At 40.1% G+C, this 26,389-nt stretch overlaps 1 protein-coding gene across 5 annotated transcripts in view; it reads left to right on the top strand.

Annotated features, from left to right (window-relative positions):
• erbin (erbb2 interacting protein) overlaps positions 1-26,389 on the top strand; it is a 313,059-nt gene that overhangs the window by 72,333 nt on the left and 214,337 nt on the right. For 4 of the 5 annotated variants that reach the window (XM_041185895.1, XM_041185894.1, XM_041185891.1 and 1 more), the window contains exons 2-3: positions 21,004-21,201; positions 24,004-24,121. In XM_041185895.1, the coding sequence (XP_041041829.1) occupies positions 21,013-21,201; positions 24,004-24,121 (307 nt within the window). In that variant the 5' untranslated portion in view covers positions 21,004-21,012. Of the gene's footprint in view, positions 1-7,011; positions 7,120-21,003; positions 21,202-24,003; positions 24,122-26,389 lie in introns of those variants that run through there. The other variant, XM_041185892.1, reaches the window with a different exon arrangement.

The following is a 26,389-nucleotide window of genomic DNA, read 5'->3' as shown; positions in this document are numbered from 1 at the left end:
AGTTAATTTGAGCTTGGGTTCTCATAAACTAAGCAGAAGGCCTCTGAGTACAGGCATGCCATCAGTTGCCACTTTCTCGCTCTGCTTTTACTTAATGGGAGTGTAAGAAAGCCTAGCTATATTACAGGGATAGAAGACTTACTGCATAGCTCTTTCAAAAAGCTGGTACAGGCATGATTGGCTGGATGTGCTTCCTTGCTGTATGATCCTATGAAATAGTTCTGCCGAGGTAATCTCGGGTGCAGTCTTTTTAGAATAACTTGTCTCCCAATTTAAAAAAAAAAATTTCCATGAATCTACTTTGTTGAGCCAACATTTTTTTATATCTGAATCAGTCAAAAATGTGCCCAAAGTCTGCACCAATAAATATCTAGACATACAGATTAAGGGATGTGGCACCGAGGAAAGGCTGAACTATACGCAGCATCGGATTTTAAATTAAACTCATGAGACCATCCCAAAGGTTCTATGTGGCCATCAGATTTCTATCTGTCTCAATCTAGGTAACTCGCACACTTGTTTATGCAGTGTTCTGGGAATCTGTTCTAGATTTTTGGGGGGTTTTTTGTATTTGTTTATTGGTATGCTATTTCTGTTGCTGCCTTTTTAAGTAAAATGAAATCTGGAGCATTCATAACACAGACTCAAAGGATAATGATGTTGTCTTTCACAAGCCGGGACAGACCCCGAGGAGTACTTCAGCTGTTGCACAAGCTTCCCCTCGACCCCACGTTTTAAGAGCAGTAACCAATTTTTACGAAAAATGAATTTTTTCACTGCAGCTTTGGTTGTGCAGCTAGTCTCCCAGCATTGAATTTTGGATGTGATGACATCCCTCTTCACGGCAGTTATCAGTTATTTCTTCAACGAACATTGCATGGTTTAAACAAAGGTGTGATGGTGCTGTTGGCTGCTGAGTACAGTAATTTTAGGTTTTGCAGGTTTGTGCCAGTCAAGGGAATTACTTCTGAGCTAAAGCAATAAAAAAGAATGCACATTTTGGCATTTTTGTCTAATCACCCATGGAGATTGGCACAGTGCATAACATTTCCTTATAGAAAATATGATGGAAAAGAGTCCATGCTGATGTAAATTGTACATGGCTTGTGCAGAGGCCACATCAGTACCTTGTATTTGAGGAACTTAAATTAATAATTAGAGAAATGAAATTCAGCAAAGAGAAAAATAGAAGAATGAAAGCTGGTGGAGTAGCAACATTGTCTTTTCACCACTCGAATCTTATTGAATCTATCTGATGAACGAAAATCTCATTCTTATAGCTAGTGGACACAATTTATATAGAATGATTTTTAGGAATAGCCATATGTGTTTTTACAGTTTGTGAACCTGCTTTACAAATTAGGAATAAATTGACAGTCGCGAGCAACAGCATGTGATAGTACAAATTCTGTTGAATATTGCAGACATTGGAATTAAGGCACTTTGAAGAAATGCAGAAAGTTTTACTGAGTCCAGAATGATTGTTGTTGGCACTATATATCAAAAAGGTTCAATCTCCATGACTGATGATCCTTAAGAGGAAAATGGAATTCAACAATACGTTAAGAACTGTGGCAGAGAATACTTAAACTTGAGGTGAGTGACTGCCCTTGACATCAAGGCAGCATTTGACAGAGTGTGGCATCAAGGAGGCCCAGCAAAACTAGAGTCCATGGGATGCAGGGGAAAAGCTCTCCACTGGTTGGAGTCATAGCTAGCACAAAGGAAGATAGTTGTAGTTGTTGGAGGCCAATCATCTCAGTTCCAGGACATCACTGCAGGAGTTCCTCAGGGTAGTGTTCTAGGCGCAAGCTGCTTCATCAATGATCTTCCTTTTATCATAGGTCAGAAGGAGATGTTTGCTGATGTTCACCATTCACAACTCCTCAGATACTGAAACAGTCTATGTTCAAATACAGCAAGACCTGGACAATATCCAGGCTTGGGCTAACGAGAGAATCTAGCCACCGTCCCTTGACATTCAATGGCACTGCCTTCGCTGAATTCTCCACTATCAATCCCCCACTATCAACATCTTGTGTTTACTATTGACCAGAAACTAGAACTTGCCATATGAATACTCCGGCTACAAGAGCAGGTCAGAGGCTAGGAATCATGTGACAAGTATCTCACCACCTGACTCCCCAAAGCCTGTCCACCATCTATAGGGCATAGGTCAGGAGTGTGATGGAATACTGTCCACTTGCCAGGATGAATGCAGATCCAAAAACACTTAAGCTTGACACCATTCAGGTCAAAGCAGCCCATTTGATTGGCACTCCCTCCACCACTGATGCACAGTAGCAGCAGTGTGTACCATCTACAAAATACACTGCAGGAACTCACCAAGGCTCCTTAGACAGCACCCCCTAAATGCACAACCGCTACCATCCAGAAGGACAAGGGCAACAGACACATGGGAACACCACCACCTGGAAGTTTCCCTTGAAGTCACTCACCATCCTGACTTGGAAATATATCGCCATTCCTTCACTGTCGCTGGGTCAAAATCCTGGTACTCCCTAACAGGGTGTACTTATACCACAAGGACTGCAGTGGTTCAAGAAGGCAGCTCACCACCACCATCTCTTGGGCAATTAGGGATGGGCAATAAATGCTGGCCAAGCCAGCAACACCCACATCCCACAACTGAATAAAAACAACAGTTTCCCAGTATGTTTTTCTCTTTTCACTCACCTCTATTGTTCTGCTGTAAAGGAAGATCTGACACCACAGCAACCATCTTACCAACTCAATGCTCCTCCTTTCATTGTCTGTTATTAGATAGGGTCAGTCAAAAAGGCTGCATCCAAAAATCAACTGTGACTTCTGTATAATAGTACTAGTGGCAGGTGCACTCACTGTCAACAGCCTACATAGGATTGAAACTGAGCTGTCAGTTTTAAAATCAGAAAGAAGCACTCTGTTTGTTTGAATGATCTACTGTGTCTTCTCTTAAGTAGTCCCTCAGGATCAAGGAGAACTGGCTTCCACTCCGGTTCGATGGGTTCTGAGATGGCCAATAAATCCAATGCACGACCTGCAAACTCTGTCACATGCAGGGCAGGTGGTCCTTGAAGGGCCGGATAGATGGCTTGTTTGGAGGTTTGTGTGCTGTCTCCAATGTCTCAACTCCACCTAGGCGCATTCCTGATGAAGTGTCTCAATGTGTTCAGTGCCTTCTCCATTTTGATCAGTGACAAGCCAGGGACTCTGGTGTCTTGGCAGTTAATAATTGACAGAACTGACAGGAAATTATTCAACCTAGGCCCCTGTGTATATGTTTATTTGTTTCCCAAGACTTGTACAGAAAGAAGATGAGGCAGAAGATTCTAACAAGTTAATTGGGCAATGGCTCAGAAGGTGGAAACCACAAGGTGTGCACCACATCTGGGGCACTGTCATAATGTTTAGGAAGGCAAATGGTCAGTCACCTCTGGGATCCTCGTACAGTATAAGCCCTGTAACCATGGAAAGTCATTGACATACCATGACAGTAGATCGCCTGGTAGGAGTAGCTACAAGCAGGACGAGACAGGAGGATGCAAAAAAAAAAAACAGCTTATGGAGCAACACTTAACCATTCAAAAAGTATTAAAATCATTAAATGCCATTTAGGTAAACTTGCACGGCATTGCACAGGTAAACTTGAGCTGCATTCTTATAAATGTTCCTACATTTTGTGCAGCCTTTACCAGTTCACTCTTGCAGGCAGGTGGAGAAGTAATGTATATGCCTTAGCTTTAAATATTGACCCATTAAAATAAATGGTCCACTTAAACATTACGGAAGTTCCAGTATAGTTAACTTTCTATAATTTAAGATATGTAAATTATTAGTACAATGGATGAAACACGCATAAGGAAAAATTTTCCAAAATGTGCTATTTGGATCGTACAGTTTCTTAGACTTTGCTAGAGTTCAATATCAGAGCAATTATGTAATTTACCCTCAGCCTTCTATAAACTAGACACTGGTACATAGTATTCCTGATTGATTATCATTGGCTGTAGCACCATTTACCCTGGAGTCTGCTTTCTTTGTTGTTTGACCTGTTATTTTTCCATTTGTTGGTGGCATTTTGACCACCACCAGTGAGAGTTTGAGAATGCTAAACTGAATTCCCATTTGGCTGTCAACTATTAGGCAGCACTGACAGGTGTTGTGGCTTGCCCCGAAGCTCTTAAAATAAAATGTAAGAAGCTACTTGAGAGAAGGAAAGATTAGGAGGGTATATTGTTTGAAGTACTCTGTTCACCTACATGCAAAAACATTTAATTTTTTTGAACCTACCTTAAATAGAGACCTGGTGGGTTACTTTGTGATGATGAGAAAACATCCCAGAGCAACCCAGTTTGAATAAATGAGAGCTGTAATTTCAAGCTTCAAAAGCCAGATGAACCTGAAATCATATTACCAACTGAATACATCAAATGTCCAGTTAGTAGCATGTTGGAAAGTTTTAAAAGACTGTCATTTAATAACAAATACTGTTAATTTAAGCATAACACGTAAACATTAGCTTCAATGCTATCATTTGTTTAAGTTGCAATAACTGGCCTGACAAATTATAGTCATGTAGTCTTATATGCTAAAGGACAAAATAAAGGATAATTATTACCTACCTAGTCCTGTAACTTTTCCTTTCTTCAAATGACTTCAGAAATGCTATATTTTTGTTCTTATTTGTTTTATTTCCTGTTTTCTCAAGGGACGTGAGCCTTGCTCACAAGACCAACATTTGTTGCTATCCTTAATTGTCTTTGAACAGTCCATGTAGTGTGAGGTACACTCACAGTGAAGTTAGGGAGCAATGATGTGTGGCTTGGAGGGGAGTTTACAAGTGGTGTTCCCATGTGCCTGCTGCCCTTGTCCTCTTAGATGGTAGAGGTCACAGGTTTGGAAGGTGATGGCGAAGGAGACTTCGTGAATCACTGCAGTGAGAGGGAATGAATGTTTAAGGTTGTGGATGGGGTGACGATCAAGCGGGTTGCTTTTTCCTGTATAGTGTTAAGATTCTTGAGTGTTTTTAGAGATGCCCTCATCAAAGCAAGTGGCGAGTATTCAATCGCACCCATGTCTTGTGCCTTGTAAATGAATGGCAAGCTTTGGTAGTAAGGAAGTGAGTTAGTGATTGCAGAATTTCTAGTCCCTGACCTGCTTTTGTAACTACAGTATTTATATGGCTGGTCCAGTTTTGTTTCTGATCAGTACCCACAGCTACTGGAGTAATCCCAGGATGATAATGCTACTGCAAGTCTTGGGCTGATGGTTAGATTCTTCCTTGTTCGAGATAGCTGTTGCCCAGCACTAATGTGCTGCAAAGGTTACTTGCAACTCATCAGCCCAAGCCTAAATGTTATCCAGGCCTTACTGCATGTGGGCATGGACTGCTTTGGTATCTGAGGAGTCATGAATGGTACTGAACACCATACAATTATCAGTGAACATCACTATTTCTGACCTTATGATTGGAAGGAAGGTCATGATGAAGAAGCTGAAGATTGTTAGGCCTGTGACACCACCTTGAAGAACTCCTGCACCAATGTTCTGGGGCTTCCAACAACCATAATCATCTTCCTTTTGTGTTCTGTATGATTCCAACCAATTCCCATGGCTCCTTGATGCCATGGCTCTTTGATGCCATATTTGGTCAGTTGCTGCCTTGATGTCAAGGGCCAATCATACTAGTCTCACCACTAGAATTCGGTTCTTTTTTTCCATCTTAAGGCCAAGATGTAAGGAGATCTGGAGCCACGTGGCTCTGCCGAAAACCAAACTGAGCATCATGGATTTTGTATGTGAATCTGCACTTCAGCTAACTTGTTAAATTGAAGTGCAGTTGCTGACTTGGAATATATGGAACTGTTTATGGGAATTTGTGACTGCCAGATTAACCTGTATAATGTAAAATTTTTATTACATCTTAGCGGAAGACACTCTGGATTTCTGTACATAGACTTTGAGTTTACATTTATCATTCAGGTTTTTTCAGGATTGTCATGGTGCATTTGATAACTGAAACTATAAACCACAGGTGATTTTTTTCAAAAATAATTGATGATTGAAAATGAGCAATTGTCGCATGCTGAGATTTCATGCATATGCTTGTATGCATTTTTCTTTTCGCTCTTTGTGTAACACTGATATATAAATGCCTTAAGAATTAAATTTGTGTCAGCATGAAAACATTTTGACTTGGTAAAAGAATTGTCCTGCAATAATTACTGACTAACAAGTAGTTACAGTATTCTGCAGTTACAGTATTCTGCAGCCTTTTGTATTTGAAGCAGGATTTATGATTTTGCATTAGTTAATGGGAATCTTCCACCATTAGTGGTTTATGGCTTACTGACAGGTCAATTCAAACACTTATGTAACAAACTGAATAGTACTCTTATTCTGTCTCTCTTTTGGTGAATAGAATGATTTGTTTCAGTAGAACGTTAGAGTTAAATTGCAATTTTTGATTTTAAAAAATGAATCCAGTTTCTTTGTATTCAGTAAAGATTCATAAAATGAACCTAAATAAATATCTGACCAATAGCAAGAGCAGAAAGATGTAGCACAGCATTTGAAACCAATTTACTTGTAAGTCATTTCAAACGTGTTGTATTTTCCTCAGTGACTGTTTAATTGTTTTTTGGTCCAGTATGTTTCATGCCATATGTTGGATAATCCAGTAAATGCACTAAGTTGCACCGAGGTGTTGTTCTGAATTTAATGGTGTTATATTTACTTTTTGTGGTTATTCATGACGAGAACATAATTGGGACGTTGTTTCCAGAAAGTAAATGCTTGGTATGGACGACATAAAAATGTTGCATTACAAGTCTGTCTGCCACATCATGAGCAGTTTACCACAAACCATTGTATCCTGTTGTGCTCTGTTCATATTGCAGATATGTATTTATGCATTCAGTTATTTTTTGATTACAGTGCATGTGTTCAAGTCAAGAGCTTCAATTGCATGCAAAACCAGCTAAAGAAAGCCTTTTCAGAGCATGATATAGGGAATAATACAGAAGCTTGAAAAGAGAATGGAAGAAAATTGACAAGATGTTGGAAAGAGTTAGCAGTTAGATGCAAGTATCTACTGGCCTTTGAGAGACAGATGAGGTACAACGACAAATCTTGTAAATGTCAGTTGGAGGTTGAATACCAAAAAAGGTCAGAAGGTAGTTCCATCAGTTTTGAATTGTGAACCAGTGCTTTCAATTTTTTGATTTTTTTTTCCCTGTGGGTGAGGTGCCTAAAGTAAATTATATGATACTTAATGAAAATTAGGGTTATCCTGAGCATAAGAAACTTCAAAGTGACTTGTAATTGTGCCGTGGGACGTTTTTACCATTTTTAAAAGGGTTATATAAATAACTGCTGTAATTGCAGAACTTGAGAACATTAAGGTAGTTGCACAGAAGAAAAAATTCTAATTAGTTAAACCTTGTGGATATTTGACACCCCTGACATTATTTATTAACGAATCAATGTAATATTTTTCCTTGGGTGCTGCAATGTTATGCCGTTAGAATCCAAGATTTGCACACAAATGTGCCAAGATTATGGTCCTTTATTGTTAACTGTATGTGGAATAAGAGCACAATGATTTTACCCCATCTCGCCTGATCAAGAAAGAGTTTATTTCTTTGTTTAAACTTGTTTAGTTGCTGGACAACATGAATGGCAACAGGTGAAAGGAACAAGCAAGACACAAAATTTACTCTCTGCTCCTTACTTGACACTCATTTAATTTATTCACTCATTTCTCTTGCTGCATTTCAAAATATTCCAGCAGAGTGCTCCATCCATTTATGCATCCCCCTCTGCTCTCTACGACCACAAAACACTTCATAAGATTTTGGTCCTACTAATTTTAAAAGACAACCGATGTGACAATTTTGAAGGCAGAATTTCTGCCTAATTTGACTAAGTTGACTAATGCTCATAAAGAGGTCTTTAGAGTTAATTTGTGAAATTTTTATTCATGTCCCCTGACCACTACTTGTGACTTACTTTCAACCTTTAATCTGAATTAGTCAGCCATGGCTCAGTTGATAGCATACTTGCTTCTGAGTCACAAGTTTCTGGGTTCAAGTCCCACTCCAGGGCTTGAACACAATCAAAGCTGACACTTCAATGCAGTAGTAAGGGAGCCGATGAGACCTTAATCTGAGGGCCCCTTCTGCTTGAGTGGATGTAAAAGATCCCATGGCATTATTTTGAATAGCAGGGAAGTTATCATGGTGACCTGACCAATATTAATCCCTCAATCAACGTTACAATAAACATTTTATCTGATCGTTATGTGGGAGTTTGTTGAGCACAAATTAGCTACCACATTTCTTAGAATACAGTGGTAACTACAATATTCGAAAATACTTCATTTGGTGTAAAGCACTTTGAGACTTCCAGTGGTCATGCAAAGCACTAATGAAATAAAAGTCTTTTTTTAATTATCCAGGCAATTACCAGGATTAACTACTTCCACCTGCATAACTTTGCCTGATTCTGGCCCTCCTTAAACTGATCTGATGCCAAAATCCTTGTTTATGCCTTTGTTGTCTTCGAGATTTAATTATCCCAGTGCTTCCCTGACTGGCCTCCCATATTCTCTCTCAACTTGAGCCCATCCAAAAATCTGTTGTCTGTATGCTAACTCTCGCCTAGTCATATTCACCCATCACCCCCCCCCCCCCGTCCCGTGCTTGCCAATCTACATTGGCTTCTATGTGGAAATGCCTCAATTTTAAAATTCTCATCCTGGTTTTCAAATCTTTCCACGGCTTTGCCCCTTCCTCTGTGCTACTCAGATTTTGGCCTCTTGTGCAGCTTCAGTTTTAATCGCTCCACTGTTAAGCTCTAAGCTCTGGAATTCCCTCCCTAAACTTCGCTACCCCTCTCTCCGGCTTTTAAGACACTCCTTTCAAACTTACCTCTTTGACCAAGCTTTTGGTCAGTTGTTAAAATGTCTCCTTGGGTGGTTCAAAGCCAAATTTTGTTTATAATGCTCCTGTGATGGGGACCTTAAAAGGGCTATATAAATGCAAGCTGTCTTTATTGTTGTTGTCCATGCCTTATTTAAAAATTACCTTCCCTTTTAAGCATTTTTCCCAAGGGGCAACTATCCAATTATCAGTTGTTCAGGCTTTGTCCCCTTGAAGCTTGTAATTATCCTCAGCATTCTTTGGCCTGTTGATTTCAATAACAGTGTGGTCAAACATCTAAGAAATGTTACTGAGCCAGTATCAACTCCACCAGTGTAGTTGAGAACACCTTGGTCATTGGTTAATTGACTAAGAAATAGACTAAAACCTGTTCAATGTCCACTTCAGAAAAAAGTGCAAAATGAATTCATTTCGTGCTCTCACATGCTTTCTGCATGTTTGTACTTGAAATGTTTTCTGCTGTTCCTTAGCTTTTGAATTTCCTCTGCAGTAGAGTCGCTTGGTCTGACAATCCGATGTCAGTGCAAAATGATGTGACTAAGCTGGACACTGTTCTTTGCTACCCAGACAGAGTTTTGCCATTGTTCATTTCTTTTCTGATGCTCGGCCAAATTTTAGCCTGGTTGGCTAAGTTATCATAAGTTACGTCTGCTGCTTTGTCTTCAGCAACTGTTAATGTGAAACCTTGTGTTTTGGGACAGTCATATAGGCTGTCTGCTAGCCAAATCTACCAGTATAGTCACTTGACGATATTCCAGTAATTCCTTTTTGATCTGACAAGAGACGAGCATTTGTCATGCTTCCAAATCCATGTTTGCTTCATCTTGTATTCAATAAAATGTGCTTGTGGATTTTTCTCATTACTAGTACAAGATTGAATGATTCTAATATAATTATGTATTTTGTTTTAGAAAGTCCAATTTTCTTCCTCCCCTGAAGGCACCAACTCCTGCAGAGATATGAATACTCATCCCAGATGCTTTACCAACATTTTTGACCTTATCTCCTTTATCATCAAGTGAAACTTTTGTGTCTCTATTGCCAAAATTTGCATTCAATAAGACCTGTTTCTTCAGTTTTGTAACATGCTCTTTCTTGCAACCCCTCCCCCTCCCCACCACCCACCGCTGCCTCCATAAGAACTCTTAATTCTTCTAGTATTCCCTTCTAGCACTTGACTGCTCCTAAATATGGGGAAGCTTTCCTAGAACACACTTTGCTCTTAGGTGAGGCATGAGAACATTGTCAGAAATAGAAACAGGAAATATCCAGGTCCACCAACGCTGGAAAATATAGATTACCTTCGTTTCGTACTGTGTGGGCATTGTCAGCAAGTTATTTTTAAGGTTCTCTAATATGCAGTCCTAACCTTGTAGTATACATGTGATGGTGTTCTGTCTGTCTTCCCCCTTTCATGAATTTTTCAATATTCCTTCAATTATAATTGAAACAAAGGAGTTGCATTTATAGTGCATCTTCCTCCTCCTCGGGCCTTTGAGACTCCTCATACTGTTGCCCAACTCATTTACTTTGCTTGGGCCTCAAAACTCCTTTGCCATCTTTGGACCATCCTTGCTCTTGGAAACTGAGTCTTTCGAAACTACTCCCTGTTTTACCTGGCCTAGAGGTTTTATTTGTTTTATTTGTTAATTTCATCTTCATGCAATGTTGCTTCAGCTTTTCACCTTGGATATTTGAAGGAATTTTTTTTTATAGATTATTAGTTGTTTGGATTGTAAACCTTTCACTGTTTTGTCATTCTGCCAACAAAAATGTGTAAGTTCCTTGCCCTTTATCAGATGTGTGTTTTTTTGTTTAGGGCTGCTTTGAATTTTGTTGCATTGTTGAGTAACTGAATGGGGCAGCCAATGACTGCATGTGGACTGATTTTTACATAGGCTTCTGCTGATATTGCTCCTTGGTCAGCCATCCCCGAGCCATTTATAATTAACACTGAAACTGAAGACTACTTCCTGAGGTACTTCTCTTTACTGTTCCCATGGTGCTCTTCCCTGATGAACTCCTAGATTAAATGTTCTGAGAAATGTCAGGCAATTTAGCAATCAATGCTTCTATGCTTTTTAAGTGTTTCCAGCAATAGTATGAAAATGTGCATTTAATAAACGTCACTTTGTTTATACAAATGTTGCAATTTGATACGTTATGTACATTGTGGCAAATGCTCAAACTTGCTTTAATTCTATGCTTGAAGGTAACACAGTGGCAATTTATCCTTGAGTTAGCATTTCCTCCTAATACCCCGAAAGATCTATTTACCTACTCATATTGTCTATCAGATAATTCTTGCGCAAAAAGTAACACATTTACTGCAATTGTTACCTTTCTCTAAGAACACAAGAAATAAGAGCAGAAGTAGACCATGTGGTCCATCGAACCAGCTCCGCCATTTGATACGATCATGGCTGATCTTTGGTTTCAACTTCACTTTCTTGCTTGCTCTCCATATCCCTTGATTCCCTTAGAGAGAATAGATCTGTCTATCCCAGCCTTAAATGTATTCAATGATGGAGCATCCACAGTTCTCTGGGTAGAGAATTCCAAAGATCCACAAACCTTTTGAATGAAGTAATTTCTCTTCATTGCATTTCTCATCATAGGACAACCCCCACTCATCCCAGGGACCAATTTAGTGAACCTTGCCGTACCGCCTCCAGTGCATGTATATCCTTTGTTTTGTCATTCTGCCAACAAAAATGTGTAAGTTCCTTGCCCTTTATCAGATGTGTGTTCTTTTTTAAACATTGATGTCAAAAGAGACTCGGATATGCTTCTACAATGAACGCAGAGTGTTAGCACACAAGTGTAGCAAGCAATTAAGGTGGCAAATGGTATGCTGGCCTTTATTGCAAGGGGACTGAAGCACAGGAATAAAGTCTTGCTACATTTGTGCAGAGCTTTGGAGAGACCACATCGGGAGTACTGATTTTGACATAGGCTTCTGCTGTTTACCACTGACATACAATATCGCTCCATGGTCAGCCACCCCTCATACCTATGTATTTGACTTTAAGTTTAAGGTTGTTGTTTGTGATTGGAGTTTGTCACTTTCAAACTTAACATCGAATTCAATGGCATTATGATTTTCCAGTAGACCTTTTAATTGCTAATTAACCTTGCTATATTACACAATACTAGATCTAGGATAGCTTTAACTCTCGTCAGTTCTGCAAGATATTGCTTCAAGAATCTGTCATAGAAACATTCTACAAATTTATCTCCTAGATCACCCTTGCCAATTTGATTGTCCTAGTCTGTATGAAGATTAAAGTCACCCACAATTATTACATTTCCTTTGTAACAAGTTCCAATCATTTCTTGCACAATGCTCTGCCCTATGATATAATTACTGTTAAGGGGCCTTCAAACTACTCCCACTCAGTGTTTTCTGACTCTTGCTATTCCTAATTTCCACCCTTACTGATTCTACTTCATGATTTTCTGAGGCCAGATTGTTTCTCACTAATGTCCTTATGTCGTCCTTTGCTATCAGGGCTTACCCCTCCTCCTATGCCATTCTGACTGTCTTTCCTAAATATTGTGTACACTGGAATATTTATTTCCCAACCTGTTGGTCACCTTGTAACTATGCCTCTGTAATGGTGATTAGTTCTAAATCTATTACCTCTACTCGTGCCACTAGTTTACCTCTCTTTATCTAATTTTTGAAAAACCCACTGTCTATTTCCTGTCCCGTTCTGCTTGCCCTTAACTACACAGCTATACTGTTCCAATGCCTTGGCCTTTTACTTTGAATTTTGAAAGTTCCCTTCACCTGAACTCTCCCTCCCCCCCTTCTCCTGTTAGTTTAAAGCCCTGTCCACAGTCCGAGTTATACAATTGGCCAGGACACTGGTCCCAGCCTGGTTTATTCTCAACAGAATAGCTCATTCTTTCCTGAGTACTGACACCAGTGATCCATGAATCGAAACCCCTTCTTCCTACACCACTCTTTGAGCCACATGTTTAATTCCCTAATCTGCCTGACCCTACGCCAATTGGCGTGAGGCTTGGGTAACAGCCCTGAGACGAGTATCTATGATAGTGTGTGTTTAAGTTGGCCCCTAACTCCACATTTTCTTAGGCAGAGCCATAAACGATGTTCTGCTATGTCATTGGTTCCCCCGTAGAACATGACAACTGGATCCTCTCCCTCCCAATGCAAATTGATCAGCTTTTCTCCGAAAGACATTACCAAATCTAATGCGTATATGCCATTATTTTGAGATGGCAGAATCAGAGCTGAGAGCAAAATAGGTGGAAAATTCTTAGCTTCCAGTATTTGCTTAAAAATAGTTGCAGCAGAAGTGATACCGCAGGTGATTAAGGGCAAATGCTGATGGTTATCTATACGAATGGAGCTTTTCACACCAGATAAAATTGTAAATAACACTACCGGTTAGCTGAGTTTTTCATGGGTTCAAGGTGTCACCTGTTTTTAAGAGATTAGAAGTGTGAAAGACTGTCTTTTTTGTGTGGGATAACTTAATTAATCATCTTTTGGTGTCTCACTTCAATCACAGGGACGTTTTGGCATGCAGGCGTTTAACCTGGATTAATTTAGCCTTCAAGTTTAAGGAAGCTCCATAGAAGTGAATATGGCAGAAATTAAATCTAAAAGTGTCCTTTTCGTTTCTGTTTGTTATGAGTTGAAAGAAAAATTCAATTAGTGAGTGTAAAGTGATAAACTATTATTACCCCTACATGTCCTTTCAAATACCCTGGTTTTACTGCTGTGCAGAACTGATTTGCAGAACTGATTAGCTTGGTGAGCACTGCAAAAATCTGAAACGTCAGAAAGAGCTAATGTATGTAAATTAATACAACACTTGATCTTGCATCAATAGCTTGGTACAGTGCAACAGGAAGTATGCGTTTGCTGCCTGGGGGTTGGGGTGTTGACACTCATTCTCTGGAACCAGTCCAGCTCGAGAGTTTGACTAAGTGAATTTTCTACGCCTTCGTTTTAATTTGTTTCAAGCTTTAACTTGTGGAAAACATCACAACCAGAACCTTGCTTCGTACATAAATGATGAATGAAGCATTTTAAGATTTTCTTGAGTGGACTAGCTTTTCACCAGCTTGAAATTAATTTTAGGAAATTGTGCTAATCATTGGCCTGCACCTGAAAGGTTAGCCCAGCTGTACTCTTTGCCGATGCTGACTGGCCTGCCGAGTGTTTATGGCATTTTCTGTTTCTCTTTGATTTCTAGCATCTGCAGGTTTTTTTTTGCTTTTATTTTGATCAAAAATTGTTCCTGTTAACTAAAGAAAACGGTCTTTTTAAAAAGAAAACACTATCTTTAATTTGCCCAGCTTCAAAATCTCAAGGTGTCATAACAAAGAATTTAAAGATTTTAGAATACTGTCTGTCATTGTGTGTAACAGGAGGCAAATTGATGAGGGGAGAGAGGTTAGTTCCTTAGATTAGAGAATTTTCCAATTCGTCCTTGTCAAGCACAAGAATCAATGTTTTCTATCACTGACTGGACTTTTTTTTAAAGTCATGTTTGGTTGTATTTTTTTAGACATCTCTTGGTATTTAAGCCCTACTTTTTGCATCACATATGCAATCAACAATATGATTTTAGCTGAATGTCTGTACACAGAAGTATGAACTAATACCTGTACATGGAAATATAAAGACACAGTAAGAGTTTCTTTAGATATTTAAAAAAGAGTTAACAAAGTGAGCATTGGACCTTTAGAAAGTGAGTCTGGGGAGTTAATAATGGAAAAAGAGATAGATGGCAGATGAATTGAACAGGTATTTTGCATCTGTTTTCACCATAAACGATATAAGTGACATCCAGAAATAGCTGTAAATCAGGAAATGGAAGGGAGTGAGGGGGGAACTCAGGAAAATTACAATCACCAGGGAAGTGGTACTGTGAAAATTGTTGGAGCTGTGGGTTGACAAGCCCCAAGACCCTGATGGACTTCATCCTGGAGTCTTAAAAGTCTCATGAGGTAATTGATGCAAATAGAAACAGAAAATGCTGGAAAAACTCAGCAGGTCTGGCAGCATCATGGAGAGAGAAACAGAGTTAATGTTGCAAGTCCGAATGACTCTTCAGAGCTTCTCTTCAGCTGTGAAGAAGAGTCATATGGACTTGAAACATTAACTTTGTTTCTTACTCCACAAATGCAGCCAGAACTGCAGAGTTTTTCTGGCATTTTCTGTTTTTATTTCAGATTTCCAGCATCCGCAGTATTTTGCTTTTATCTTAGAGGTAATTGATGCATAGTTTTTGTTTTCCAAAATTCCCTAGATTGGGGGAATTTCCATTAGATTGGAAATTAGCGAATTTATACCCTCTTCAAAAAGTTGGGGTGGTGGTGGGGGCGGAAGGGGAAGACACAAGCAGGAAACTGCAAGCCAGTTAATTCAACATCTGCCATCCGTAAGATGTTAGAAGCTATTATTAAAGATGTTATAGCAGGGCACTTGGAAAACTTCAGGGTAATCAGGCAAAGTCAACATAGTTTTGTGAAAGGGGAGTCACGTTTAATAAATTTATTGGAGTTCTTTGAAGAAGTAATATATGCTGTGGATAAAGGGGAACTGGTGGATGTGCTGTATTTATATTTACAGATGTTTACAGCCTGCAAGGCAAACTTTGTGCTAGTCTTTGGATTTTGTTTCACAAATTAATACTGGAAATGTAGAGCTTCCAATAAAGCTTAGTTTAGTTTATCTAGTAATCAGCTGTTCCATGTGCACCAAAAAATCCTACATTTGAACCTTGAAGTTTATTTATTTACTTGGTTATTAGTTAATCCTGGTTGTGGTAGTGTTGGGAGCTCTACAGTTGGCCTTGGTGTTGCGAAAGGAAGTTAACAAGGGACCCTGCTATTCCTGTAGGTAGATATTTATGGGGACAGGATCAGTAAAACACTCAGATTAAATATTCCACTAGCATTCATTGTGAAGGCATTACATAAATAATGGCCAGTTTGCATAAAAAATGAACAGTGTGCGAGATGAAATGAATAAGAGGTCAACAATTTGAGGAGAGTGGTGGGGGGGGTGGAATTGGGAAGAAGGGAAAAGGGAATTGGATTGCTACCTGAAAAGAGAGAATGTGCAAGATTACAGGGATAAGGCAGAAGAGTGGGACTAGGTGGAATGCTCTTTCAGAGTGCCAATGCAGACTTGATGGGCCGAATGGCCTCCTGCACTGTAAAGATACTGTGAAATGTATCATGTGGTATGTAAGTGAGTTATCTTTTATTCTACTTAGCTATCAGCATTTTAAAACTGATAGCATTTGTATATGTCTGAGCATCTTTATTCATGAAGTTGTCTTTGAGATTTGGAGTTTAAAAGTAGTTTTCTGATTTTTATTTAAACAACATTAACTTCAAATAGATTTTTTCCTTTTGCAAATGAGAAAAAGTGAATGAAGGTGTCAAAGAAATAATATTTAGAATAGCAATATTTAGCATAAAATATTTTGAGTAGCATGAAATGAAGTATAATTTGTCAGCTGCGAAAGTGACTGCTACCTTGTCGTTCACTTCTGACTTTTAAAACTGTTGATTGATTGGAATACATTCCAATCTGAAATAATCTTCAAGAATAATTATATATATCCAAGAGCTTGTTGTGCATCTACACCATTACCAGCATCCAGAAATCAATACTACATTTATGTTTTAGTTTTTAGAATTAATTATATTCAGAAGGGGAGGTGGTGTCATGGTGGTATTGTCACTGGACTAGTAATTCAGAGACCCAGGGTAATGCCCTGGGGAACTGGGTTTGCATCCCACCAAGGCAGATGGTGAAATTTGAATTCAATAAAAATCTGGTATTTAAAAAATCTGATGACCACAAAACCAGTGCTGAATGTCATAAAAACCCATATGGTTCACTAATGCCCTTTGGAAAAGGAGATCTGCTGTCATTACCTGGTCTGCAGCCAGACCCACAGCAGAATCATTTTGACTCTTAATTACCCTCTGAACAAGAGCAATTAGGGATGGGCAATAAATGCTTCTTTCCACTGCATATTGCCCTTCTCTATCAAATTGATAGGGAATAGATATGCGGGTTCGCTGATGCAGGGCAGCTTTACAATATGTGCATTATTTGGAATTTTGTTTGTGACATAATCAATTGAAAGTTATTTAATAGTTGCTCCACAGACGCTCGACTGAATTTGGAGAGTTGAACTTTTTTTTTTCTTTCATTCATGGGATGTCGGCTTCGCTGGCTGGGCCAGCATTTATTGCCCATCTCTAACTGCCCTTGAGAAGCTGTTGGTGAGCTGCCTTCTTGAACCTCTGCAGTCCATGTGGTGTAGGTACACCCATAGTGCTGTTAAGAAGGGAGTTCCAGGATTTTGACCCAGTGACAATGAAGGAACAGCGATATATTTCCAAGCCAGGATGGTGAGTGACTTGGAGTGGAATTTCCAGGTGGTGGTGTTCCCATCTATCTGCTGCCCTTGTCCTTCTAAATGGTAGTAGCCATGGGTTTGGAAGGTGCTGTCAATGGAGCCTTCTTGAATTTCTGCAGCGCATCTTGTAGATGGCACACACCACTGCTACTGTGCACTGGTGGTGGAGGGAGTGAATGTTTGTGGATGTGGTGCCAATCAAATGGACTGCTTTGTCCTTGACAGTGTCAAGATTCTTGAGTGTTGTGGGAACTGTACTCATCCAGGCAAATGGGGAGTATTCCATCACACTCCTGACTTCTGCCTTGTAGATGGTGGACAGGCTTTGGGGAGTCAGGAGGTGAGTTACTTGTCGCATGATTCCTAGCCTCTGACCTGCTCTTGTAGCCACAGTATTTACATAGCTAATCTAATTCAGTTTCTGGTCAGTGGCAACCCCAAGATGTTGATAGTGGGAGATTCAGAGATAGTAATGCCACTGAACATCAAGGGGCAATGGTTGGACTCTCTCTCTTGTTGGAGATGGTCATTGCCTGACACTTCCGTGGCACGAATGTTACTTGTCACTTCTCATCCCAAGCCTGGATATCGTCCAGGTCTTGCTGCATTTGGACATGGACTGCTTCAGTATCTGAGGAGTTGCAAATGGTACTGAACATTATGCAATCATCAGCGAACATCCCCACTTCTGACCTTACGATGGAGAGAAGGTCATTGATGAAGCAACTGAAATGGTTGGGCCGAGGACACCACCCTGAGGAACTCCTACAGTGATGTCCTGGAGCTGAGATGACTGACCTCCAACACCCACATCCATCTTCCTTCTTGCTAGGTATGACTGCCAACCAGCAGAAAGTTTTCCCCCTGATTCCCATTAATTCCAGTTTTGCTAGGGCTCCTTGATGCCACACTCTGCCAAATGCAGCCTTGATGTCAAGGTCAGTCACTCTCACCTCACCTCGGGATTTCAGTGCCTCATGGATGCCCAGCCTTGAGTTGCTAGATCAGTTCAAAATCTGAAGCCACACAATACGATGGAGGGTATCCTCAATGTGAAGGCGGGACTTTGTCTCCACAATGATTGTGCGCTGGCCACTCCTACTGATACTGTCATGGACAGATGCATCTGCAGCAGGTAGTGAGAGAACCAACAAGAGGGAAAAACATACTTGACCTCATCCTCATCAACAATCATTGTGCAGACCCAGTCTAGCAGCTAAGTCATTTAGGACTCAAGTCAGTAGTGGTGCTACTGAGCCACTCTTAGTGATGGACATTGAAGTCCCCCACCCAGATACATTCTGCATCCTTGCCACCCTCAGTGCTTCCTCCCAAGAGGTGCACTGCTTCATCAGGGATGGCAGTACGTGGTAATCAGCAGGAGGTTTCCTTGCCCATGTTTGACTTAATGCCATGAGACTTCATGGGGTCCAGAGTCGATGTTGAGAACTCCCAGGGCAACTCTCTCTCGAATGTTTATCACTATGATGCTACCCCTGCTGGGCCTGCCCTGCCGGTGGCACATGGCATACCCAGGGATGGTGATGGTGGTGTCTGGGACATTACCTGTAAGGTATGATTCCGTGAGGATGACTATGTCAGGCTGTTGCTTGACTAGTCTTTGAGACAGCTCTCCTAAATTACAGGGATTGCAGCGGTTCAAGAATTCAGCTCACCTCCACGTTCTCAAGTGCAATTAGGGATGAGTCACATGCTGACCTAGCCAGTGATGCCCACATCCTGAAATGAATAAATAAGAAGCTGCTCGTAACCAGATTTGGCCATAAAATGATAAGCTTTATGCTGTATGATAAAGATTGCAAATTTTAAGTGTCGTTCGACATGTCATGATCTGAAGCATAAATTTAATTTCTGCTCCTCCAAAATCGTTTAACATTTTAAAATAAACCTCTTTGCAAATTTGGCTGTGCGTTACATTTTAAATGTAATGGGTGACTTGGTGGGAGAGTTTGGTGAATGAAGGAAGCTTATTGATACAGTTGTCTCTTTTACTTGGGCACTGTATTGCATGATAGGACAGGAACACAATGCTACCAGGATTTTTTTAAAAAAGCAAACTAACATCTGCTTCCCTCAAGTCAAGACTGCCACTAATACAGATGTCCAAGTTAAATAAAAACGCATTCATAAGTGTTAAAACAAGTACTGGTTATCTTTGACAAAGCATAGTATGCTCAACACTGCCCACTGGTCATGTAATGCTTTAGAGACACTGGTGAACACCATGGTACCTTGTCCCATGATTGCCCAGGCTCACGCAAGACTTCGGAAGAATGTTCAGCAGTTGGAGCAGCCCTTCCCATGAATTATCTCCAACCCTGACCTGTGACCAGCAGCTTTCTGCGAGGCCTTGAAACAAAACACCCATCGTTCTTGTCCCCATGTACTGGATGACCAAAGGTGAAAATTGTGGGGCAAAATAAAGCTTGAAGTTGAGGAACAACCTCCCTCAGGAAGGGGGATAAAAGAGGTTGCAATCAATATATAACATAAAACTGTTTTTGACCTGGCTTCAAAATGGGCATTTGGCCAGGATGTCAGCAAAGGGACCCAAGAGATACTCGGTGCCACCACCCTGTGTAAACTCTCTACTCCAGGCCCCCAATAGTGCTAGAAAGAATCACTGAATAGTTGATTCAGGTGAACTGCTCCTGTTATCATAGAGGCCTCACTTGAAATCTGTTGCAGATATGGAAAAGCTTACGAGTAAATCATATTCTTAGGGAAGGCATGAAGAGGCACTGCTTTTTGTTTTTCTTCTCTTCCCCCTTGCTCTTTTTCGGTTCTGGACCACATTTTGTTTTTTATTTGGTATGAAGAAAGCATGAAAATTTGTAAGGATGCAGGTAGTGACTTGACTTGTCAAAATGATCTTTTCAACAAAGACCATTTTGATGTATTGTGCAGATCAATCCTTTGCTAAATCGTGAATGCAGCCCTTCTCAATAAAATGGTCTTGATCTAGTTCCCAGTCCTGTGTGCCAAATCATTTGATGCAACTGTCCTTGGGTATAGCATCGTCAAAAATTTGGTAGTTGAGGTAAACATTAGGGATGCTTTTAAGAGGATTGACATGATGCACCATGCAAATTTGTAGCATGTGATGTCAATGGAATGTGAAGTATTTTTCATTTACCCACCCGCTGTTGTATGTACGTGCATAAAAATTTTTAAGCAAAAGCTTTGAAGAGCACTGGGTAAAATTGTTATTCAAAGGCTGGCTGTGTACATATTTTTGCAGTGAACTGTGTCCTTGAGTGATGGGCCTGATCCAAATTGACTTTCTTGTAAAAGGCTGTTGTCTTTTGCTACTGTTGATGAACAGTACAACAACTTTCATTAATAAGCAGCATCAAGGGATTTTGGTGTGACTTTTCTTGGAATTTGTTGCTAATATAATTATTTCTAAATATTGATTGATACTGAACACACAACTGATGTACATTTAAACAAGAAGTAGTTCAAATGCCTTCTACCTTAAAGTGAAATTTAAGCAGCCACTGATATCATTGGAGCTTTATGTACACTTTTGACATTTTTGGTGTGGAACGGAGTGTATGCAAATGATTTTTCTACAGCTACAAAGCCTTATTGAATCTCTCTTTTGTTTGCAGTGCTTAATCATGACGACAAAGCGTAATTTGTTTGGAAGGCTGGTGCCATGTCGCTGTCTAAGGGGAGAAGAAGAAGCTGTCACTGTCTTGGACTATTCTCACTGCAGTTTGGAACAAGTGCCCAAAGAGATCTTCCCCTTTGATAAGACCTTGGAGGAACTTTATTTAGATGCTAACCAGATTGAAGAGCTTCCAAAGGTGAGATATTTTTCTTTGGCAAAGGTTTAGTTGCTGTACATATCAGAAGCAAACCCCTTGTCTGAAAAATTGCCCTCAATTGCTGAATTGCGTTGCATATTTAGAATGTTCCTGTACTTTGCTTTCTCCAGGTGTTACTCTTCCTTGTTTATTTCCTTTAACAGATTAACTTGACAAATGTGAAAATCTGATTACTTAATGGGGCATATAAATCTACAATAATCTTGAAATACAAAATTCAATTAAGTGGTAGTTTGATTAAAGTCATTATAAGTTCGTTGTTAATTAGGAACTTCATTCACAATGAATGTGGTCCTCAAGATGTACTGTTTCAGTTTAAATCTGGAAAATTTGATCCAGTTTACTATTGTTGTGCAGCTGTACCCCATTGAAAGGCCTATTGGAAGTAATGGCAGACCACCTAAGAGTACATATCAGGCCAAACAATATTGTAAGGGAGTCATACAACTAGGCAGACAATTTTTGATAAGAGAAAGCAATAGATGCACATTCTATGAACGTTTGCAAATACCGAAGGATGAATTCTTCACGAAATGGATGAATTAAGGGAGGCTTAAAGTGAACACAAAATAAGCCTCAATTTTGGTCGGTCAAAAAGAGATCCCTACAACTTCCCACATTGTTACCCCCATCCCCCTTTTTGTGTGTCATTCTGAGCAAGTTTTTGGCCTCCGTTCTTCCACATGCTTGCATAAACATGCATGGTGCCATCAAAATTTCATGGTAGCTGGAAGCTGGTTGAAGTCCTACAGACAGTGTTGAATTGTTAACATATGAAACAAGCAGCAGTGAAAATCCAATATCCACACCATCCATGTTCTACTGCTTCCTTTTCCCTGTTCATTCAGCAGGTGTTGTAGACTCCTCCAAATGAGCAGTAAGTCATAGTTCGCACATTGCAGTAAACCTTCACCCCTTGTGTAAGGCTCCTGTTCAATTATCATTGGCTGTATCTCTTGTACCAATACTACATCCTCACTGATGGCTGATTTTCTCCGTCCAAAGCACCGCCTGGCTGCTAACCCCATCCAAAATCCCCATTATTGGCAAATCTCTGTTGGGTTGTCTCTATCCAGTTTAATTTTTCATTTTACAGGAAGACCTCTCCAACAGCTTATGACACCCACATCAACCTCCTTTTCCCTACTCCTTTCTTATCCCCCTTTTTGCTACTTCCATTCCCCCCTTTCTTTTTCCTCCCACATCCCACCCCTTCGCCCCACACTTTCCTTCCATTCCACCCACTGCGTTCCCCGGCCCCGCTTCTTTTCCAGTCTCCATATTGTAGAAAGGGCATAGAATCACCGGAAAAGATGAAAACAACATTTATAAGGATGATATTAGAACTGAGAGATTATAATATAAGGAAAAATTGAACAGGCTGAGCCTCTTTTCTCTAGGAAAGAGAAGGCTCAGAGGTAACTTGATGCATGTCTTTAAGATTGAAAGTGTTTGATTGGGTAGACAGAGATGTTCCCGATTGTAGGGAGACCAAAACCATGGGGCATAAATCTAAGTCTAATAAACATAAATCTAATAGGAAGTTCAGGAGAAAACTTCTTTATCCAAATGTGGTTAGAAAATGAAACTTGTTACCACAAGGAGAAGTTGAGAGGAAATTAGCTACATATGCAGGGATAGAAGATTATGCTGATGAAGTTCAATGAGGAAGGCTGGGAGAAGGCTTTTGTGGAGCATAACCACTGACTTAGACCAGCTGGGCTGAAAAGCCTGTTTCTATGCATTGTGTGTAAGTTGCATAGCTTCTGTAGTTAGTGAAAAACCAAAAGATAACTGCTAAGTAGTTAAAATTAATTATTGCACAGTTTGCATTCTGTTACTTTTATATAGAAGGAACTGGTGAAGCTTAACTCCTGTAAAATTATTATATTAATGTTAAAAACAAGGTCTAGTTGTGTTGTTAAGCAACCTTTTGTGTAATGGAAGGAGCGTGTGGAGACGTGAAAAACCCAATTACTGAGACCATCTGAAAAAATGTATGTAGCTTGTGGGAGTGTATGCACTCTGTGAGAAAGGAAGTTAGGGCTCATTGATGAGTAGTCTGAAACACTGAGGGTAAAAATAAGAAAAACACAACTGTGCTAGGATACAAGCCCACATTGCTGAAGAACCTGGAATCCATTCCAGTCTCTTAAGGAGCTTGGCTTTGCACTCTACCTGTTATATTTTGGGTTTCTTTTAAAAATTCTATCTTACAAGAGCCATACATTCAATCTTTGGGCAAGCTAGAAGTTACCTAGACAGGAATGTTCCAGGGCATAAGGAGCAAGGGTTCATCTTTTAGAATGGTCTAAGATGCAGAACTTGAGAGAAAACATCTAGGGTTTGAAATGTAATTACTGCATGCTGAAGATTTGTAAATGTGGAAAATGCCTTACTCGCGAGGCAGTGGAAATGGAAACCCAAAGAATCTTCCAAGTAAGTTGAGTTGAAGGACCAAGGCTTGCAGATGTCAAATGGTTGAAAAGATAGATTCAGATGTTCCAGTGTTGATTAATAACTACTCAGCTTGTGTTTTAAAAGGGTTAAGAATGAAATAAAAATGTTTAATTGTACCTAGATTTCTAATGAGTCACACAATATTTTAGGTGCTCAAATGTAAGGGCTTCACTGATTGGCTGGAACATCAAAGGCAGCAGTAAGTCTAAGGTGAAAGAATACTGGTTGGTTACATATTTTAAACCTCACTACTAAATGCTTACTTGCTGATTTTATAGCATCTTGCTTTAATTGAACTTTTTTTTGTCTCTTGCCACACAGCAACTGTTCAATTGCCAGTCTCTGCACAAGCTAAGCATGCCAGATAATGATCTAACTGTGTTGCCAGCATCCATTGCAAATCTCATCAATCTCAGGGAATTGGATGTCAGCAAGAACGGTAAGGAGTTTTTGTTGTACTTTTAAAGAGGTTTGAATTTCAGACGGTAGATGTTTGTTGTAATGCAATTGAAAGATTATCAAAATAATCACTAACCTCAGGAATGGCACAATTTCTTCTGCATGATCTGGTTTGGATAAATATTCTCATTCCCTAGTACCTCAGTGGATGAGTGAAAACCATATGGTGTGGCACTGAAGCATGCAGACCAAGATGTTCCCTGGTTGAGATGTTGCCTAACCTGCTTAGTGTTTTCATTACATTGGTTGATTTCTTCTCATTTCCCCACTGTTCTTGAAGAGAACAAGGTTGAACTAGTTCAAAGCTGATACCATCCAGTTTAGACACCTAATCCGTATAATCCTTGTGGAGTAAAATCTTGTTTGCTGCAACTAAATACTTGTTTAAGATTGGGGTCAGGATCTGAAATCCAGAATGCAATGCATCCTTTTAGATTAGTCTTTGAATCTGTGTTGAAAATGCAACAATTTCAGATCGAACCAAATGTTTGCAGTCTCAAAAATTGGGATTATTGTCATTTTACAAAATGGTCGTTGCAAACAGAACTCATTTGACTCCTAATACAGTGAAATTTAAACAGTATGTGTTTTTACAATAACATCTCTCCAATAATGTGCACTGCTGTAGCTAATCTGGAATGCTTTATAAATAATCTTGCATTCAGTACATACATAGGCAATAAAGCATTTTGACAAAAGATATCAGTTTTCATTCATAAATTGCATTTGTTTTTTTCTGAAGTGACCAGTGGAAGATACCTGAGGCTTTCTATAAGAGCAGGTAATGGGTTCCTTCTAATGGGAGGGCCCTGAAGGGCCCTTAGCTTCCTCCTCATTCTCACCTCTCTGCTGTTCCATAGCATCATGATATGAAGACATAAGGTCAGAATTTTCATGGAATCTGACAACACTCAGCTCTACCTGTCCGCCACCTCTTCTGATCCCTTCTTTAGCTCCATGTTATCAAAACTGCTTGACTGACATCCAGTGCTAAATAAATTGAAATTCCTTGCAATTAAATAGCGTGATATAATATTCTCCACTTGCCTGGGTGAGTGCAGTTCCAATAACTCTCGAGAAGCTTGACACCATTCAGGACAAAGCAGTCTGCTTGATTGGCACCCCTTCCGCAAACATTCACTCCCTCTTCCACCAACACACAGTGGCAGCCTTGTGTAGCATCTACAAGGTGCACTTAGGTGAGCTCAGATGGCTGGACGGCTGGCTTGTGATGCAGTGACCAACAGCACAGGTTCAATTCTCGTACTGGCTGAGGCCATCCTTCTCAACCTCGCCCTCAAGTTAAACTCACCACCAGTCACTCTAATGAGAGAGCAGCCTATGGGACTATGGTGACTTTCATTTTTCGCACTGCAGGAGGTCACCAAGGCTCCTTAGATAACACTTTCCAAACCCACGACCTCAACCAACTAGAAGGGCAAGGACAGCAGGCAGGTGGGAACACCACCACCTGGAAGTTCCCCTCCAAGCCACTCACCATCCTGACTTGGAAATGTATAGCCGTTCCTTCAATGTTGTTGGGTCAAAATCCTGAAACTCCCTCCCTAACAGAACTGTGGGTGCACCTACACCACATGGACTGCAGCGGTTCAAGAAGGCAGCTCACCACCACCTTCTCAAGGGAAATTAAGGATGGGAAATAAATGCTAGCCTAAGCATCCATTAATTAATAATAATAATTTAAAAAATTACCTCTAGACTTGACTATTTCAACACACTCCTGGTTGGTCTCCCACATTCCACCTTCCCTAAACTTGAGGTCATCCAAAACTCTGATGCCCATGTCTTAACTTGCAGCAAGTCCCATTCCCCTATCGCTTCTGTGCTCACTGACCTATATTGGCTCCTGGTCAAGCAACACCTTGTTTTCAAATACTTCCATGGCCTTGTCCCTCCCTAATCCTGTAATCTCCTCCACTCCACAATCCTCTGAGGTATCTGCACTTGTCTAATTTTGGTTTTTCGTGAGTTTGAATCATACTCCACCATTGGTGGTTGTACCTTCAGTTGCCTTGGTCCCAAGCTCTGGAATTCCCTTTCTACCTCTCTGCCTCTGCACCTCACTTGTCTCCTTTAAGACACTCCTTGAAACATTCCTCTTTGACCAAGCTTTTGGTCACCTAAATAATGTCTCCTTATGTGGCTCAGTGTCATGCTTTTTAATTTACTGTGAAGCACCTTGATGCATTTCATGATGTTAAAGGTGCTGTATAAATATAAATTGTAG

Source organism: Carcharodon carcharias, chromosome 4, assembly GCF_017639515.1.
Source record: "Carcharodon carcharias isolate sCarCar2 chromosome 4, sCarCar2.pri, whole genome shotgun sequence".
NCBI lineage: Eukaryota > Metazoa > Chordata > Chondrichthyes > Lamniformes > Lamnidae > Carcharodon > Carcharodon carcharias.
The sequence above is the reverse complement of the archived record's forward strand: the minus strand, read 5'-3'. Positions and strand labels throughout refer to the sequence as shown.